A 21031-nucleotide genomic window follows, 5' to 3' on the forward strand; every position below is an offset into this window, starting at 1 on the left:
ATACAGGGCCAGCCAGATGAACTGCTGGTGGAATTGCCTGATTCTGATGTGGGGGAAAAACAAAGTTGCCTGTCTCTAATGTCGTTTTCATCAGCTCAGGATATCCTGAAATGTTCTGGATTTCTACTTTTTTTTTAAAAGGGCAGATGGTTTTCACTGCATTACAATTTTCACATGGAAAACATCCGAAATGATATTAAGTGAAGGATAATGAAGCAGTTTCATGGTCCTTGAATACATTCCAAGAAATTTCTCTCTTTTCGAAGACATGTGACAATTTATTCACTGTTTTAAATGCTGCACTTACTTATTACTGCACCAGTGTCATTCTGCATTATAGGAACTATTCATTAATGTGGTCATTAATGAATCAAAAAACTCCTCGCTTGTGGCCATAAAGAATTGACTTCCAGAGCGCCTGATCAGAATTCTGACTCAGTGGCAATCAAACTCAGCAGGTAGAAAACTGAAATGGAAATTGCTTGGATCAAGTAGTGCATCTTGATTTTGACCATGTAGTATAATATGTAATGCCGAGGCTTTATAAGGTGTTGCTGAGGCCTCATTTAGAATATTGTGAGCAGTTTTACGCCTCCTATCTCAGGAAGGATGTGTGGGCATTGGAGAGGGTCCAGGGGAGGCTTACGAGAATGTTCCCAGGAATGAGAGGGTTAATGTATGAAACAGAATTCATCGTTACGAATCTGTCACGAAATGTACTTTACAGCAGCGTCACATAAGGCACCTGACAAAATTAATAAAATAGTGCAAGAAAAAGTCAAAGTAAGGTAGTGTCTCCGGTTCATTGATCATTCAGGAATCTGATGGGGGGGGGAAGAAGCTGCCCTTGTGCCGCTGGTCTTCAGGCTCCTGTACCTTTTTCCCAATGGTAGCAAAGTGAAGAGGTCATAGCCTGGGTGGTGGGGAGTCCTTGAGGATAGAACTGCTTTCTTAAGACACTGCCTCTTGTGGATATCCTCAATGGAGCGAAGACGGGTGCCCATGATGTCACTGGTCGAGTTAACAACATTCTGGAGTTCTTTTGTTGTCCTGATCATTGGGGCACTTCCAGCTAGAATGCTCTCCACAGTACACCTGTACAAGTTTCCAAAAGTCTTCAGTAGCATACCAAACCTCAAACTCCTCACAAAGTATAGCTGGTGGCATGTCTTCTTCATGATTGCATCAATGTGGAGGAGGCTCTGGGCCTGTCCTCACTGGAATTTAGATGGATGAGGAGCATATTTCAATGAAATATGCTGAATGTTGAAAGGGCTAGATAGGTTGTCCAGGAGGAGATGTCTCCAATAGTGGGAGAATCTAGAACATGACCTCTGAATAAAAAGACTTCCCTTTAGAATGGAGATAAGGAGAAATGAATCTGTGGAATTCTGTGCCGCAGGCAGAAGTGGAGACCTGCATATTGAGATAATCCATGATCGAATCAAGAGAGAATATGGAATTGAGACATATCTTGGACCTCTCCAGGTGACCTATAGAGAAACTATAATAGAGTTGAATGTTCAAAGTTGAGGTGGATAGATTCTTGTTGGGTCAAGGTGTCAAAGTTATGGGGAGAAGGCAGGAGAACTGGGGTGAACGGAAGAATAATCATCTGTGGTTAATAGTCATTTGGACACGATTACCAGAAATATAAGCTAAACAAAATAATAAAAATGTTACACCAAATATATTTATTTTGTCTTGCTTTGCAGAATGAATTGCTTACCGCAGAACAACCTCCAGAAACAACTGGAGCTTCACTCCGAGAAGGGAGTTCAAAATAAGCTGTCTTTGGGGAAGAGCAAACAAGGGTATGTATTTAAAAATATCAGAATTCATTTCAAAGTCGCAGAAACTTTCTGGCTTGCCGTTGAATAGGGCCATGTCTTCAAGCAGTACTAACATTTAAATCTCATTCATCCTTAACAGGGCATTCACATTCAAGAAGGTTCCCCCAGGCACTGTTGGGACAACCAGTTTACAGACATTAACCTGTGCCAATGCGCTGAAAGACAGGGATGTGAATGTTTTCAAGAAAGCAGCCCTTGTTACGCCTGAATCAACCCCACGCTCACCGAAACCTAGCGATCAGCTGCTCACGATCAACAGCTTTGTCGAACGCACAGGCAGACAGTTGGATTCAACGCCACGATTTGCAACTTCTCCACCTTTGAGGCAAATTAGAGCAGTTGTCCCTGTTTCTAAGCTTGATGCGGATCAGTCATTCAGCTCCATCATCAGCCTGGATAACTGGGATGACCTGGATGACTTTGAAACCTCGAAGAAAGAAAAAAGTGGTTCGAAATTTAGTTCATCTTCATGCACAGAGCAGCCTGCTCGTGAACCTAATAAAGTGAAACGTTTAGACACTGTTAGATTAATCTCATCGAAAACCTTAAATGGTGATGACCTTAATGTAAAGCATGTCAGCAGTGAACAAAATGTGTCTTTTCTGGCCAAGGGCAGTGCATCTGTCCAGTCTTCAAGTCAATGCCCTGCAGAATCAAAACAAGTTAATGATGTGGAAATCAGCCTTGTCAGTTCCCAAGGGGTTTCTTCATTTGAGGGTGAAGATTCCATCAGATCTGCTGCTTTAAAGAAGAAAGATTTTTCAGGTCTAAGTATCATCTTGAGTGACGATGACTCGATTGACAGTGGGAAGGAGGATGCAGAAGAGAAAAGTAAGAATGATTGGTTTTGTTATTTTTTTTAAAATTAACAAACTTTAAGTTTTCACTGGAGCCTCCTTTTGTGAAGTGAGGAACGAGTTTGGCGGATCCAAGAAGAATGGGTCTGAGCATGTTGATTGCAGCAAAGATCTTTATTTACCCGTGGAGGAAAGTTGCCACAGAGATTGCCCTCACACACACAATCAAACAAGGTACTCATAATATTCTTGCATCAGATGCAACTAACAACCAGCACTCACCACTAATCGCAAACAATTAAATATAACGAAAAGACGCAACAAATGGGACATGCCATCCCTCGATCTGGTGCAGATATGGCACCCCAATTAGTTACAGTGGTTGTACAACATGGGCTCAATAGTAATTGTAAGCATGCACCACAATAAGCCTCCAACCCTTTACTGGCACACATCTTGCAAGTGATTCTCCAGCAGCACCCATGGCTCGCAACCTGGAGTAGAGCTTTGGATCATTCCCAGGGAAAAGAGACCTGGCTGCTTCACATTCTGGTCAGTGAGGCCGGCTCAGGTATGCCCAAACCAGGGCTTGTGATGAAGGGAGCCAATGGTGAGGTGTGTATACTTTCAAAAGAGCCATTTGCAAAGTGTGAGCTCACTTGTGGTTGGGCTTGATATTGACTGGCAGATGTGGTAGCTTCCGACTCCGTTCCTGCTGGAACCCTGACCCTCCATGCTACAGCATGGTAACAGGCCATTTCAGCCCATGAGTCTTATACCCCTAGTACGTTTAGAACGGTTGGAGGGGGTAAATGTCCACGTCAGCTGCAGGCTCGATTGTGGCTGACAAGTCCGATGCGGGGCAGGCAGACGCGGTTGCAGGGGAAAATTGGTTGGTTGGGGTTGGGTGTTGGGTTTTTCCTCCTTTGTTGAAGGAAACCGGTGTCCCTGGGGAAAACGAACACTGTAACAGTGTTGAGCTAACCACTATATGAACTGTGCCACTCTATAGCCGTACAGTCACTATTGTACCTGTGTAGTAATCACGGTAAATACTTTTCCTAACTAATCGAGGTGCCATATATGGCTGGTCAATCGTGATCTCCCTTCCCCAGGATATTGATGGTAGGTTCTCCACTTTGATAATGTGATTAGACATCAAGATGAGATGATTAGTTTCTCTCTGGTTGGAAATATTCGTTGTCATGTACTTTTCTAGGATGTATGTTACTTGCCACTTGTCAGGCCAAGACCAAATACTGTTCATGTCTTTATGCCTGCAGCCAATGGCTTTTGTCGAGGAGTTGCAAATATTTGCTATTTATTAATTTTTTTATAATCTCATTCTCTTGTGTTGTCTTGAATGTTAATTGTTATTAGTGTGCTGGGAAGTGTGCTGGGAAGTTAGCAAGTGAGCCTTTCATTGCATCTGTCTTCTTTGGCTTGGCTTTGCGGACGAAGATTTATGGAGGGGGTAAATGTCCACGTCAGCTGCAGGCTCGATTGTGGCTGACAAGTCCGATGCGGGGCAGGCAGACACGGTTGCAGCGGTTGCAGGGGAAAATTGGTTGGTTGGGGTTGGGTGTTGGGTTTTTCCTCCTTTGTCTTTTGTCAGTGAGGCGGGCTCTGCGGTCTTCTTCGAAGGAGGTTGCTGCCCGCCGAACTGTGAGGTGCCAAGATGCACGGTTTGAGGCGTTATCAGCCCACTGGCGGTGGTCAATGTGGCAGGCATCAAGAGATTTCTTTAGGCAGTCCTTGTACCTCTTCTTTGGTGCACCTCTGTCACGGTGGCCAGTGGAGAGCTCGCCATAGAACACGATCTTGGGAAGGCAATGGTCCTCCATTCTGGAGACGTGGCTGTACGTTGAAGATAACTCTCATTCCTTCAAAGGGAATTAACCGTTGTTTAATCATTAGTGAACATCCAAGCTTCTGAGCTTGTGTTGGAAGGAAGCAGCTGAATATTGTTAAGCGTAGGGCATGGCTTTAAGGAACCCTTCCAATAATATTGACCTCTGACAGCAGAAATTGTCTCCTTTATAAGTAACAACTCCAGCCATTGGAGTGTTTTCCATTTGACTTCATTTTCACCAGGGCACTTTGATATTAGGCCAGATGGTGCATTGATGTCATGGACAATCACTCTCTCCTTATTACACCCGCTTTATAGATGTTACAGTGTGCTAAAAGAAATAGGAAGATCAGCCATTTGGCATCCTTTACCATCATTAACATTCATTCTCTGTTAATGAACATAGTCCCTATGTTTCCTGCCTGAGTTGCTCCAGCACGTTTGTGTATTGAGTAAAGTTTTTCCCGTCATCATTCCTAAATGACCACTCCCTAATTTTGAAGCTCCGCCATAAGGAAATAGCAGCCCCTTTCAATCTGTCTGAGAATCGTGGATGTTTCAATGAGATCACCCTCCTCTAAAATCCAATTGTTGTAAACCCTTTGTATTAATTCTATGTTTATAGAGTAATTCTATTGTTCCAGGAATCAGCCTGTGGAATCAACCGGAAGATGTGTCCACTTCTCTTCTTTGGAGATGAGAACTGCACATTTCTTTGCAATTACTGGAAGACACCCTTATTCTTCTACTATTTATCTTCCAGGCTGATAGCTTTACCTGCTTGCTAACTCTCTGTGATTCCCAGTTGATCTTACAGATGCTGACAGACTTCAAAGCAGCCAGTCAGATGATTCCATCTTTAGAGAGGATGGGAACCTCAGCCACCAGGAAAATGAGGACTGTGAACTTGAATTTGTTCCACCCTCCCCTGCAAGTGATCAGACATCTCTGCCATCCTTCCTCAAGTGTCTCAGGTTTGTCTCTTCACTCATATCTATCTGATAGTGTAGATTGAAAGAGGAACATTTAATGCCATTATGAAAATGTGATGTTTGTTACTTTCCATTTGGAAGATCTTGGAGTACTAGTAGGTAGGATTTTAATTGGCCAGAATTGAGTCCCAATCCACATGAGTTTAATAACAGTGAACTACAAATTGCTAAGTGTCTTGATGGTCTTATGAAAGTCACGGCTTCATCTACCTTTCCTCTATGGACTGAGTGCGGCAAAGTGGGATTAGTGTAGATAATCATCATGGGGCAAAAGACCTGTGTCTGTGTTGTATTTAACTATAAATCTTTGTGTCTACAGCAGACTCATAATGATGTCCTTTTCTTTCGGTTTTCAACGGCTCTATGGGAGAACAGTCCCATTGACTGCAACACTGCACGTCAACTAAGTGCCCAGGACTGACATGTGAAAGCATACAGTGAGCCTTCACCAGGTGCTTCCACTGCAAGAGTATTGTTTCTGAACCAGTGGTTACACAGTGGCATTAAATGAATTGCCAAGTGGCACTGGGGACACGTGGGGGATGCAGGTTGGAATCAGCTGTCATAGAGGTAGGGCATGGAAACTGGCCCTTTGGCCCTCCAAATCTATGCTGACCATCACATACCATCAACACCAATCCTCCTGACTCATTTTTATTCTCCATGCATTCATCGCAAATATCCCCCTTATCCACTTCCAGATTTCTCCTCAAGCCCCACGTCTGTCTGAGCCCCAGTAGCTGAATTACTGAAACGACTGCTGCATGAGATCAGTGAACAAATACAGTCCAAGAACATTACCTGGGTGTTCCAGTAACTGTGGCTCAGCATTGAGATCATGGCAGGAGTCTGGCCATCTCAGGGGCTAGTTCAGTGCTGGGTAATTGTTATGTTCCTAAACTGATTCGCAAGTTAAATTAATCTGTTATTAACTGGCTAACAACCAGACCATTCTAGAGTGCCACGGTGTTTAAGGGACTTTGTGTTTTCAGTAGTGGAAGAGTTTAGGACCAGAGGGCATAACCTCAGATGGAATTGTGAACTCTCTCCAATTCCTAGCTGACCGGGCTGTGAAGGGTAGATTTAAAGCAGAGGTTCTTGATTAGTGAGGGCATCAAAGGTTATGGGGAGAAGGCAGGAAAGTGTGATTGAAAGGAAAAAATACAGAAGATGCTGCATTGATGAGCTGGTGTCATGAGGAGTGACACCAGCTTAATAGATGTTTTATGGTGTTCTGAAAATTAAGTTGGAAGGATGAAAGAAATAGGAATACTAGGCATTTGACATCCCCGACCACCATTACCTTCAGCCTGCTCTGTGAATGAACATAATTTCAGATGATTCCTGCCTGATCTCCACATATTTGCAATCTATTCATCTTAGCCTTGAATAGACCTCCTGAGTTTCATGGAACAGACTTGATGGGTCAAATGGCCTAATTCCGCTCCTAAGTTTTGTGGGCAAAACACCAACAGTGCAACTCAGATGGCGTTTTAGGGAATAGTGCGAAGTCTTAGCATCCAACGCTCTAATGGCAGACAAACACATTCAAGTTGAAAGCTATAACATTTAGAGTTATTGATTGATTGGAGCTTAATTTAAGGAGACTGGAAGATGGAAGAAATTCCAGAGTGCCAAGGCACAGGATGAAGTTGGCCATTGAGAGAGTTAAATCAGATAGAATAGGTGAGATTAGCACAAGGGCACAGATGTTATATTTTTAAAAACTGAAATATGTGGGACAAATTTGGCCCCATCCACAAGTAAAAAACAAAAGTCTGCAGATGCAGCGATTGAAGTAAAAACACGATACTGGAACGACTCAGCAAGTCAAACAGCGTACTTTATAAAGCAAAGATAAAGATACATAACCAATGTTTTAAGATCTGAGCCCAACATCAAGGTATCAGCAAGATGCAGGGAGGTGCTTGAATAAAATGGTGGGGGAGGAAGGATGGCTCTGTGAGGGAAGGGGTGAAGAGCTGGAGGAAAGGAAACAGGATAGGGACGAGAGGGAGAACAGGGTGTGGTCTATCTAGCACAGTAGTTCTCAACCTTTGTCTTTCCACTCACATCCCACTTTAAGTCTTCCCTCTGCCATCAGTGCTCTGTGATTAGTAAGGGATTGCTTAAGGTGGGGTGGGAAGGGAAGGTTGAGAATCACTGCTCTCGACCCAATTGTTACTGAAATAATTTGCTTGAGAAAAACTGTCATTGGCCCATTTCCTTTGGAGTTCTGAAATCGTGCACATAACGAGTCCATTAGGGACAATTAAAACAGTGGTCTTCAAACTTTTTCTTTCCACCCACATACCATCTTAAACAATCCCTTACTAATCACAGAGCACTGATGGCATAGGGAATACTTAAAGTGGGATGTGAGTGGAAAGAAAAAATGTTGAAAACCACTGGCAGAAACCTGAGAAGTCTTAAGTTAATGCCATCCAGATGGAGAATGACCAGACCGAATATTAGGTGTTACTCCTCCAATTTACAGGTGCCCTTGCTTTGACTAACATAAGGTAGAATTAATTGGCTTAGTAGATGGTCCATCAGTGGCACTCAGCATGATTGAAGATATTTTAACATTTAAAGCAAAAGTAGGATATAACACCTCTTATTATAATTTTTTATTTTTCACACTGTGAACCATATTAACCAAACAAACGCTTCTCATTAAATTTACAGTGGCATTTTCTCCCTTTTTTCCCTCTTTCCCTCTTCCCACCCCCCCCTCCAAGACCCATAAATATTCAACATTTACAATACAATAAAACCATTAAATAATATCTTCACACAAAGGAAAATAAACAAGAAAAATGTGTCATCTACTTTTACACACTGAATCAAGTCGTTTTGTCTTCTTATCATTTTAGGGGGTGGAGGTTCGAGGCAAGCTCTCTCTGTTATGTTCCATGTATGGTTCCCAAATTTGTTCAAACAATGTGACTTTATTTTTTAAATTATGTGTTATTTTTTCCAGTGGAATACATTTATTCATTTCCATTTACCATTGCTGTATTCTCATGCTCTCTTCCATTTTCCAAGTTGACATTATACATTTTTTTGCTACTGCTAAGTCTATCGTAATGAATCTTTTTTGCGCTTTATCCAATTTGTAATTCTTTACTTCTTGTGTTACTTAAAAGAAAGATCTCTGGATTTTTTGGTATGTTATTTTTTGTGATTTTATTTTATTTAATATCTGATTTAGTTCTTCCCAAAATGTATTCACTTTCGTACATGCCCAAATTGCATGTATTGTTGTTCCCATTTCCTTCTTACAGTGGAAACATCTATCTGATAATGTTGAATCCCATTCTTTTAATTTTTGAGGAGTGATGTATACCCTGTGTAACCAATTATACTGTATCATGCGTAACCTTGTGTTTATTATATTCTTCTTAGTTCCAGAACATAATTTTTCCCATGCTTCATTTTTTATCTTTATGTTTAAATCCTTTTCCCACTTTTGTTTAGGTTTATAGTTTATTTCATCATTTTCCTTATCTTGCAGCTTAATGTACATGTTCGTTATTAATCTTTTAATTATTGTGTCTTTAGTCACATATTCAAAGTTGCTTCCTTCTGGTAATCTCAGTCTGTTTCCCAATTTATCCTTTAAATAAGCTTTCAGTTGATGATTTGCAAACATTGTACCATGAGTTATTCCATATTTGTACTTCAAATGTTAATAAATTATTTCCCAAAAAAACAATTTTCTATTCTTTTGATTCCTTTTCTCTCCCATTCTCTAAAGGAAAGGTTATTTATTGTAAAAGGAATTTTGCATCAATAATAATTTTAGTATTTGGTCATTCGTTTTTTTTTCCTTTCTAACTGGATCTTCCATATATTAAGTAAATGATGCAATACTGGTGAGCTTTTATATTGCACCAGCTTTTCATCCCATTTATAAAGTATATGTTCCGATACCTTCTCCCCTATTTTATCTAGTTCTATCTTAGTCCAGTCTGGTTTTTCCCTTGTCTGGTAAAAATCTGATAAATACCTTAATTGTGCGGCTCTATAATAATTTCTAATGTTTGGTAACTGCAAACCACCCTTGGTTGTACCTCTCTGTTAATTTATCTAACGCTATCCTCAGTTTCCTCCCTTTCCACAAGAATTTCCTTATTATTCTCTTTAGTTCATTAAAGAATTTTTCTGTTAAGGGAATTGGTAACGTTTGAAATAAGTATTGTATCCTTGGGAAGACATTCATTTTAATGTAGTTTACCCTCCCTATCAACATTGGCGGTAATTCTTTCCAATGTTCTAAGTCTTCTTGCAATTTCTTAATTAGTGGTTGATAATTTAGTTTGTACAAGTGGCTTAAGTTATTATCTAACCTGATCCCTAGGTATCGGATTGCTTGTGTTTGCCATTTAAATGGTGATAGATATCTCTGGTTCTGTTAGGTATGCTATGATGTCATCTGCAAACAAGCTGATTATATACTCCTTCTCCTATATTTTTATCCCTTTTATTTTATTTTTTATTCTTATCAGTTCTGCCAAAAGTTCTATTGCTAAGGCGAACAATGAGGGGGATAATGGACATCCCTGTCTAGTTGACCTACTTAATTTAAATTGGTTAGATACATATCCATTTACTGCTACCTTCGCCAACGGTCCATTATACAATGTTTTAATCCAATTAATATATTTTTCTGGTAGATTGAACTTCTTTAATACTTTAAATAAGTAGTTCCACTCTACTCTGTCTAAGGCTTTTTCTGCGTCTAAAGCAACAGCCACTGTTGGTTTCTTATTTCCTTGAACTGCATGAATTAGATTAATAAGTTTACAGAGGTTATCTGCTGTTCGTCTTTTCTTAATAAATCCAGTTTGATCTTGTTTTACTATTTTTGGTACACAATCGGCCAATCTGTTTGCTGATAATTTTGCTATGATCTTATAATCTGAGTTAAGTAGAGATATTGGTCTATATGATGCTGGTGTTAATGGATCCTTCCCCGTCTTTGGTATTACTGTAATTATTGCTGTCTTACATGAATCTGGCAAGTTTTGTGTTTCTTCTACCTGGTTCATTACTTCCAGGAGAGGAGGAATTAATAACTCTTTAAATGTTTTATAAAATTCTATTGGAAATCCATCCTCTCCTGGTGTTTTATTGCTCAGCAGCTTTTTTAATATATCCTGTACTTCCTCTATTTCAAATGGTTTTATCAGTTTGTTTTGTTCCTCTTCATGCAATTTTGGCAGTTCAATTTTAGCTCAAAACTCCTCTATTTTATCATCTTTTCCCTCATTCTCAGTTTGGTATACTTGTTCATAAAATTCCTTAAAGTTTTCATTAATCTCTGTTGGGTTATATATAATTTGTTTGTCCTTTTTCCTTGATGCCAATACAATTTTTTAGCTTGTTCTGTTTTAAGTTGCCTGGCTAATATTTTATCTGTTTTTTTCTCCCAGTTCGTAATACTTTTCCTTTATTTTCATTATGTTCTTCTCCACCTTATACGTTTGTAATGTTTCGTATTTTAATTTTTGTCCACCAATTCTCTCTTTTTCGTTATATCATTCCTTTTTACTAGTTCCTTTTCTGTACTTACTATCTCCCTTTCCAACTGCTCCATTTCCCTATTGTAGTCCTTTTTTAACTTAGTTACACAACTTATTATCTGCCCTCTAATGAAGGCTTTCATTGCGTCCCATAATATAAATTTGTCTTTCACTGATTCTGTGATTATTTCAAAATATGTTTTAATTTGGCATTCAATAAACTCTCTAAATTCCTGCCTTTTAAGTAGCATGGCGTTTAACCTCCATCTATATGTTCTTGGTGGGATGTCCTCCAGTTCTATTGCTAATAACAGGGGTGAATGATCAGATAGTAGTCTAGCTTTATACTCAGTTTTCCTAACTCTCCCTTGAATATGGGCCGACAACAAAAACGTATCAATCCTTGAGTATGTTTTATGCCTACTCGAATAATATGAGTATTCCGTCTTTCTTGGGTGTTGCCTCCTCCATATATCCATAAGTTTCATTTCCTGCATTGATTTAACCATAAATTTGGCTACTTTTTCTTTTTGTTTGTCTTTTGTCCAGTTTTATCCAATATTGGATCCAAATTAAGGTTAAAATCCCCTCCTATCAATATATTTCCTTGTGTGTCTGCAATCTTCAAAAAAATATCCTGCATCAACTTTTGATCCTCCTCGTTAGGTCCATATATATTGAGCAAATTCCAAAATTCTGAGTATATCTGACACTTTATCATTACATACCTCCCTGCTGGATCTATTATTTCCTCCTATATTTTGATTGGTGCATTTTTGTTAACTAATATGGCTACACCTCTAGCTTTTGAATTATATGATGCTGCCACTACATGTCCTACCCAGTCTCTTTAATTTATTATGTTCCACTTCAGTTAGATGCGTTTCCTGCACAAATGTTATATCTATTTTTTCTTTCTTCAGTAAATTTAGTAGCCTCTTCCTTTTAATTTGGTTATGTATTCCATTAATGTTTATAGTCTTATAGTTCAACGTGGCCATCTTATATCTTGCTTACACCTCTTTTCCGCTTCCTCACCTCCTCCATCCCCCTTCTCCCCATTTTCATCTCTCAGTTTTCCCTTTTTAAATTCAATGTATGACAACACATTTAAAACATAAAATACTCCCAACAACTCCCACATCCAATATTACCGTAACCCCAATTGCTCCCCCCTCTCTGAGTTGCCCCTTATCCCTTGCCGAGCAACCACAGCTCCCCTTTCCATTTGGATTGGGATCCTGTTCGCGAGCGTCAACTGATTTTGCAGTGATGGTTATTCTCTCTTCCCCCCCTCAAGAAAACCCATTTTTTTACACATATAACAAAGCTCTCTCTTTTTTTCCCCTTCCTTTCTTCCCTTCTCTTTTCCCTCTTTAGTTCTTTACATATACATTGTTTTTACATCTTTATATATACTTTATTGCTGTTCTTCATTCTTGTTACATCTCTTCATCTCTCCTTCTGTCCTGCAAACGTTCTGCAAATTCTTGTGCTTCCTCCGGATCCGATAACAGTCTGTTTTTCTCCCCGGGTATAAATATTTTAAGCACGGCTGGATGTCTTAACATGAATTTATAACCGTTTTTCCATGAAATCGTTTTCGCTGTATTAACTCTTTCCTCCTCTTTAAGAGTTCAAAACTTATGTCTGGGTGAAAAAATATTTTTTGACCCTTGTATTCCAATGGTTTATTATCTTCTCTAATTTTATTCCTTGCCCGCTCTAGTATATTTTTTCTTGTCATAATATCTCAAAAATTTTACTAAGATGGATCTTGGTTGTTGGTCCTCCTCTCCTGGGCTGCCCGTCTGATGGGCCTCCTGCCATTGATCCTCTTGTCGGTCACCCCTCAGTTTTTCTCCTTCGTCTGTTTCCTCTCTCCCTCCCCTACCGCCATCCTCATCCTCCAGCTGAGCGCCCTGGTCTCGGGCGTCCCTCAGCTGGTTGCGCTGTGGCTGCCCGCTCCTCTGCTGAGCCCCCCTCCCGTCGGTGTCTTCTTTTTCCTTTGATTGCGCAGTTGCACACTTTTGTTTGGCTCCGAGAGCCATTTTTGAAGTCCACCGGTCGGGAGGTCGCGACTCCGCAGGGCAGGCACCAACCTCGGGGGTCGAGCGCTCCTCGCCCACCACTGCTCCCTGTTCCTTCGTGCAGGCAAGGCCTTTTTCTTCTCCGGTGACTTTTTTTTGGTTGTTTTTACTTTGTCCTTCTTGGGTGCCATCTTCTTTCTCTTCTCTGTAACTTTATCTTCTATTTCTTTTTGTTGAGCTTTGTCTTTTCCTAACTTTTTTCTCTTTTTCTGGAGAGGGCTGGTTTTACCCGACTGGCCACTACTCCATCACGTGACTCCCCTGGATATAGCGCCTCTGTTGATGGTAGGATTGCAAGTTGCCATATTCTCTCTCCCCATGGTGGTGGAAGCAAATCAACCATTCTTATGAGCATGGGAAGCAAAAAATGAAGCCCTTATAATCACACAATGATTAAGTATTACTTCAGAGAGCAGTCGGGTCCTTGATTTAACAATTTGTGCAAAATATAAGATGATCAGTGTGAATATACACCTGTTTCTTTGGATTAGGGCTTGAACCCATAACCAAAGACTAAGATGAGAGTGCTCCCACTGAGCCATAGGTAACATCTTTGGACTTTGGTTAAGTTAGTATCTAAAGCACTGTTCTCGAAGAATTTGTAACTTATATAAGCTGTTTACTTAAAAAAAATATATCTATCCACAGTGATTCAGCAGAAACTACATGTTCTCAAAGGCGATTTGATTCTTCAGCAAAACCACAGCCACAAGGTGAGAATTCTCCCAAGGAACCATCAAACACTGGAGTGGGTAAGAGTTCCATTCCGCTGCATGTCCATTGGAACTCTCCTGTTGCAGGATTCATTAAAGGAGCAAGACCTTATGAATTGTGGTCATATTATTAATAATAAATTTAATTTGGGAATGTATTAACCATCTCCTGTAGACTTTCTCCATTCTGAATTCCTCAATACATATATTTAATGGGTCCTCTCACTGGAGCGGTACATATTTTACCCCAGACATTTCCCATTGTAAATGTAGACATGAGGATTACCGTGCAAGAATAAAAGGCTAGATTAAATTTGCTCACCCTGCTTTATTTATCACAGCAGTGAGACTGCACCAGGCCCTGACTACAGCGCATAAACCTCTAATGAATGTCACTAATAAATTCAATATAAATTCCAAGTGAACCTGCTCCTGTATTGTTAGAGAGTAATGAGAAGTAGATAACACAAGTTTGTTTGGAAGAACTGCACATTTCCAGGGCCAATGCTCTCATTTAGCATTGCCTAAATTCTTCAAATTGTTCTTTACATTTCTCCATGAAGCTTCCCTGAATGCACCTCTAAGTGGTAATTCTGCCTTTCCCACAGGAAAGAGAATCTCCGGGTTGTGTGTGATGTCATGTATCTACTTTGACAATAAATCTGAATCTGGTGCTAAGTACCATGATCTTTGAAAGAGTGCTGGGGAGGCACTCCTTCATCAAAAATCATGGTACACTTTTTTTGGAATAAATGTGTTGGTCTAAATGATTTGCTTCTGCTTTGGTGATTCAATGTAGAGCAAACAAGGGGAATAAAATTACATTGGGAATAGAACTAACAGCTAAAATGGTTTATGGAAGGTGATCTATTGTGGGATCCTGTTTCTATGATACTGCAGCTGTTGAGAGCTTTGCTTCCAATGTGAAGCTCCAGTGATCTGTTTGCCTTCGGTGCATTTCTAAAAACAGACTGCAAATTATGTAAATTAAGATCCTGACTTTCTCCATTTAACAGATAGTTCGATTGGGTCTAGCAAGCAACTGATCCAAGTAATGGAAGATATCTGTAGCTTGGTCGACCAGATTCCTGTGAGAGAACTGCAGGTTTTGTCTTGTGCAAGCCAGCTGCTTCAGCAGAGAGATCTCCGGTAGGTGTATCCAAGTTAGTGGACCTCCAAAGTGAGATGTTTAGTTCAAAATCCATTTCTCTGTTATTTTCATTTATCAAATATTCCAAAGTACTCGACTATCAAATCCAATCCCAACTTTTGATCATCTAGTTCCTGTTCATTCACCACTCCTGTATTTGTTGACCTACATTGGTTCGATTTTTCCACATTCTCATCCCTATATTCATCCCTCCCTGGTCTCATTACCACCCCTTCTCCGGTGCCCAGGAAGAGTGTGGTAACCCGCATAATGATGATCAACCAGTGGCACTCACATAAACAGTGAAGAAGTATTTTGAAAGGCTGGTGTTGAAGCTTATCAGCTCCTGTCTGAGCAGCGACATAGATTTATTCCAATTCGCCTATTTTAGCCATAGGATGCCATCTCACTGCACAAAACCCTGGAACACCTGGACAGCAAAGTGGCATACATCAGGATGCTCTTAATCAACAACAGTTCAGCATTTAATACCATTATTCCCTGAAAATTGATCTCCAAGACTTGGGATTCAACACCCCACTATGTAATTGAATCTGGATTTCCTCACCTTCAGACTACAATAATTGGATGAAAGTGATTGGTGAGAACATCTCCTCCACAATCTCCATCAGTGCTGGAGCACCACAGGGCTACGTTCTTAGCCCCCTGCTGTAATCACTATACACCTATGACTTTGTGCCTCGGTACGATAACACCATCATCTACAAATTTGCGGACAATGCCACAGTAGTGGGTTGTATAAAAAGTTAACGATGAGTTAGCATACTTGAGGGAGACTGAAAACTTGGTGGAATGGTGCCACAACAACAACCTCACATTCAATATCACCAAAGAGCTGATTGTTGACATCAGGAAGGGAAAATCAGAGGTATACAATCCAGTGATCATTGTGGGATCAGAGCTGGAGAGGGTGAGCAAATTGAAGTTCTTGGGAGTCTCTATCTTGGAGGTTCTTCCTGGGCTCAACACACTAATGTGAAGAAAGAACGTCAATACCTTTACTTTCTCAGGAGTTTGCGGAGGTTTGGTATGACCCCAGAAACCCTGGGAAATTTCTACTGAGGTGTGGTGGAAAGTTTGCTGACCGGCTGCATCACGGTCTAGAATGGGGACATCAATACCCCTGAGCATAAAGCCCTCCAATTGGTAGTGGGCACAGCCGAGGACATCGGAGGCAAAATCCTCCCCACCATCAAGAATATCTACAGGGAACAACACTGCTGTCAGAGAGCAGCAGCAATCATCAATCATATTCTGTTCTCGCTGCAATCATCAGGAAAGAGGTATAAACAGGTGCCACAAGACTCGCACCACCAAGTTCAGGAACAGCTGCCACTCCTCCATCATCAGACTCCTCAACAAGAATCTCAATTAAGGACTCTTACTCTTCATTGATTTTTTTTCTCTCTATTGCACAGTCAGTTTGTTTACATTTCTTTATTTGTTAATGCGTACATTGTGTACTTTTTTTAATAACAATTGCAGCACAGGAACAGGCCACTTTGGCTCTTCTAGTACATGCCGAACACCTTCTCCCATTGACCTGCACCCAGCCCATAACCTTCCATATCTCTCTCGTCCATGTACCTATCCAACTTTTCCTTAAATATTAAAATTGAGCCTGCACCTACCACTTTGGCCAGAAGCTCATTCCACTCTCCCACCACCTTCTGAGTGAAAAAATTCCCCCTCATGTTTCCCCTAAACTTTTCTCATTTCAATCTCAATCCATGACTTCTTCTTTGAATCTCTGCCACTCTCAATGGAAAAAGCCTGTGTATATTGACTCCATCGGTCTCCCTCATAATTTTAAATACCTCTATCAAATCACCCCTTAAATATCTATGCTCCAGGGAATAAAGTCCTAGCCTATTTAACCTTTCTCTGTAACTCCAACCCAGACAACATTCTTATAAATCTTCTCTGCACTCTCTCTATTTTGTTGATATCCTTCCTCTAATTCGGTGACCAAAACTGCACACAATATTCCAAATTTTGCCTTACCAATGCCTTATACAACTTCAACGTGACATCCTAACTCCTGTACTTAATACTCTGATTTATGAAGGCCAAGATACCAAAAGCTTTCTTCACCATCCTATCTACATGTGACTCCACTTTCAGGGAATTATGCACCAGAATTCCCAAATCCCTTTCTTCTACTGCACTCCTCAACTGTCTACTGTTTAATGTGTATAACCTTTGCTGATCAGTCCTTCCAAACTGTAGCACCTCACACTTATCAGTATTAAACTCCATCTGCCATCTATCTGCCCACTCTTCTAACTGATCCATGTCCCACTGCAAGCTTTGAAAACATTCCTCACTATCCACAACATCAGCAATCTTCGTATCATGTGCATACTTACTAATCCAATTTACCACCTTATCATCCAGATCATTAATATATATGACAAACAACAGTAGACCCATTATCGATCCCTGAGGCACTTCACTAGTCACTGGCCTCCAATTTGACAAACAATTTTCCATCATTACTCTCTGACATCTCCCATCCAACCATTGTTGAATCCATTTCACCTCAACATTAATACCTAATGATTGAACTTTCCTAACTAACCTCTTATGCAGAACCTTGACAGTGGCCTTATTAAAGTCCACAGAGACAACATCCACGGCCTTCCCTTCGTCATCTTCTAAGTAACCTTGAAAAATTCTAGAAGATTTGTAAATCATGACCTACCATGCTCAAAACTGGGTTGACTACTCCTAATCAGTCCCTGTCTATTCGATCTCCAAGAACATTCTCCATTAATTTACCCAGCACCAACGTCAGACTCAACAGGCCTAATAATTACCCGGTTTACTTTTAGGGCTTTTTTTAAACTTTGGAACAGCATGAGCTACCCTACAGTCCTCAGCACTTCCCCCATGGCTAATGAAATTTTTAAAATTTCTGTCAGAGCCCCTACTATTTCTACACTAAACCTCCCTCAAGGTCCAAGGGAATATCTTGTCAGGACCTGGAGATTTATCCATCTTTATTCTCTTTAAAATAGCTAGTACTACCTCCTCATTAATCTATATATTTTCCATGACCTCACTCTAGTTTTTCTTACTTCATCTGATTCAATTCCTTTCCTTAGTGAATACTGAAGAAAAAAATCTTTTAAGATTTCCTCCATCTTTTCTGACTCCACACATAGCTGACTCCTCTGATCTTCAAGGGGCCTAATTTTATCCCTCACTGTTCTTTTAATCTACCTGTGGAGACCCCTTTGAATTTATTTTTACCTTGTCTGCCAAAGCAGCCTCATATCCCCTTTTAGTCTTTCTAATTTCTTTCAACATTTTTTATTCTCCTTATATTCCTCAAGCTCCTCTGAACCAAATTCCCAATATCCCTTGAAAACCAAGGCTCCCTATATCTTCTAACCTTTCCTTTAATCCTCACAGGGACATTCCGATTCTGTACCTCAAAATTTCCATTTGAATATTCCCCATTTATCTGTTGCATCCCTGCCTGAAAATAAATTCTCCCAATCGATACCCTCTGAATCCTTCCACATCTCCTCAAAATTAGCCTTGTTCCAATCAAGAATCTCAACCTTTGGCCCAATCCGATCCTTCTCCATTATTAACCTAAAACTAATAGTATTATGATCACTAGACCGAGTTCCCCAACACAACCCTCTGTCACCTGATCTATCTCGTTCCCTAATAGGAGATCCAAATACTCCTCCCTCTCTAGTCAGTTCTTCTATGTATTGATTTAGAAAACTTTCATGAACACATTTGACAAACTCCAGCCCATTCAGCCATTTTATAGTATGGGCATCCCAGTCAATGTGTGGAAAGTTAAAATCTTCTACAATCACCACCTTGTTTGCTACTTATAAATGCTATTTGCTTACTAATTTGTTCCTCTAATTCCTTCTGTTTATTAGGTGGTCTATAATGCATCCCATTTAGTGTTTTCATACCTTTCCCATCCCTCATTTCCACCCAAATAGCCTTACTAGATGAGCCTTCCAATCCATCCTGCCATAGCACCGCTGTGGTGTTTTCTCTTAACAAGCATTGAGACTCCTCTGCCTTTTATCCCTCACACATAAAGCAACGGATCCTGGAACATTTAGCTGGCAATCATGCCCCTCCTGCAACCAAGTTTCACTGATGGCTACAATATCATATTTCCATGTGTCAATCCATTCTCTGAGCTCATCCACTTTACTTACCATGCTCCTTGCATTGAAATATATACACTTGTGAGAATGTCCCCACATTCACTCCTTTGATTACTATCTACTTTTACATCTCCTTCATTAATTTTAACAATCTGATTCCTCTCTCCCTTCAAATCTACTTGTCCTTCTACCCTAATCTCTGTACTCTCATTCTGATTTGCACCCCCCACCCCACCCCCCTGCCAAACTAGTTAAAACCTTCCCCAACAGATCCAGCAAACCTGCCTGCCAGGATATTGGTCCCTTTCTAGTTCAGGTGGAGCCTGTCCTTTTTGTAGAGGTCAGACCTTCCCCAGAAGATTTCTCAATGATCCACAAATCTGAACCCTTCCCCCTGCACCAACTCTATAGCCAAGCATTCATCCACCACATCTTCCTGTTCCTACCCTCTCTAGCGTGTGGCACAGGCAGCAATCCCAAGATTATTCCCCAAGTTCTTTCCTAACTCCCTATACTTCCTTCAGGACCTCATCCCCACTTCTATCTGTGTCATTGGTCCCCACGTGGGCCATGATATCTGGCTGCTCGCCCTTCCCCTCCAAAATGCTGTGTACTCAATCAGAGACATCCCTAACCCTGGCATCTGGGAGGCAACATACCATCCAGGTGTCTCAATCTTATCTAGCAAACCTCCTATCCTCTTGTCTAACCATCAAGTCCTTAATCGTATCGCTCTCCTCTTCTCCCCCCTTCCCTTCTGAGTTGGGGGTCCAATCTCTGCACCGGAGACATGACCACCTCGACTTGTCACTTGTAGGTCCCCATCAACAGTATCCAAAATTGTTTGCACTGCCAATAAGTGGTAATTCTGCCTTGCCTGCAAGAAAAAGAGTCAGGGTTGTGTGATGTCATGTATGTCCTCTGACAATAAGTGTGAAATAAATTTGAAATCTTTCTCCTCATTAAACACTCCCCTATGATCTAGCCTTAACAAGATCAGAAAATTCCAGAGACACCCACCTTCTGCAAGGAAAATATATAGCACACCTTGTTTGAGACTCTCCCTCTATTGGAAACATCCAAATATCCACCCTGTCACACTCCCTCAGAATCTTGTATATTTCAATAAATTACCAAGTATTCTTCTAGTTGCCATTATTCTCAGGCTAGTTTAGTTCTAATCTCTACACTTTCTACCAAGTTTTTGTTTGCACAACATATCCACAGTGAAGTACTCTTGGTTCTGAGAAGTTCCCTATTCAAGTCTCATTCTAAAGAATTGAGCAAAAAAAATGTAATTCAAGGAGTGCTGAAGTGTCACTTGACATGCCACTTTACTTACCCTGTTAAGGTAAAATTTTCAGGCAATATATAACGGATAAACTGGAGTGTGAAAACATATCATGGCCATCATGCTGTCTGTCAACTGATAACTTTCCTCCATTATAGTAATGATTAAATTTTCAAATGCACTTCATTGCTAAAGGGCTCATGTTTCCAGGATCCACCAGTGGTGATGATCAATGACTAACGCCTGCTTCGATGATGTGAAAGGGCACTGCAGGCATTCTAGATGTTGAGTAAACTCAATTTCTCAGATTTACTTGTACTTGAACTGATTTTCCCACCCCACCAATGAAGGTGACTTAATTTATAGAAAAAAATTCAGAAATACTAGGGGAATGCAGCAGGTTTTGTAGTGTCTATAGGAAGCATGGCTCAAGGAAGGGCTCAGGCCCGAAACATTGGTAATATATCTTTACCTGCTATGGACTCTGTGAGACCTGCTGAGTTCCTCCAGCATTTCTGTGTTTTTGTTACAATCACAGTGTCTGCAGATTTTTACTACCTCATTATAAAAAATCTGTATTGGTGATTAACTAAGAA

At 40.5% G+C, this 21031-nt stretch overlaps 1 protein-coding gene across 3 annotated transcripts in view; it reads left to right on the top strand.

The window, feature by feature from the left end:
- The window catches only part of blm (BLM RecQ like helicase), a 54182-nt gene that overhangs the window by 931 nt on the left and 32220 nt on the right, over positions 1-21031 (top strand). For 2 of the 3 annotated variants that reach the window (XM_069911972.1, XM_069911973.1), the window contains exons 2-6: positions 1716-1814; positions 1933-2684; positions 5308-5476; positions 13761-13825; positions 14842-14974. In XM_069911972.1, coding sequence (XP_069768073.1) covers positions 1716-1814; positions 1933-2684; positions 5308-5476; positions 13761-13825; positions 14842-14974 — 1218 coding nt within the window. Of the gene's footprint in view, positions 1-340; positions 459-1715; positions 1815-1932; positions 2685-5307; positions 5477-13760; positions 13826-14841; positions 14975-21031 lie in introns of all 3 variants that reach the window. The other variant, XM_069911974.1, reaches the window with a different exon arrangement.

The sequence above is a fragment of the Narcine bancroftii genome, chromosome 14 (assembly GCF_036971445.1).
Source record: "Narcine bancroftii isolate sNarBan1 chromosome 14, sNarBan1.hap1, whole genome shotgun sequence".
Taxonomy (NCBI): Eukaryota; Metazoa; Chordata; class Chondrichthyes; order Torpediniformes; family Narcinidae; genus Narcine; species Narcine bancroftii.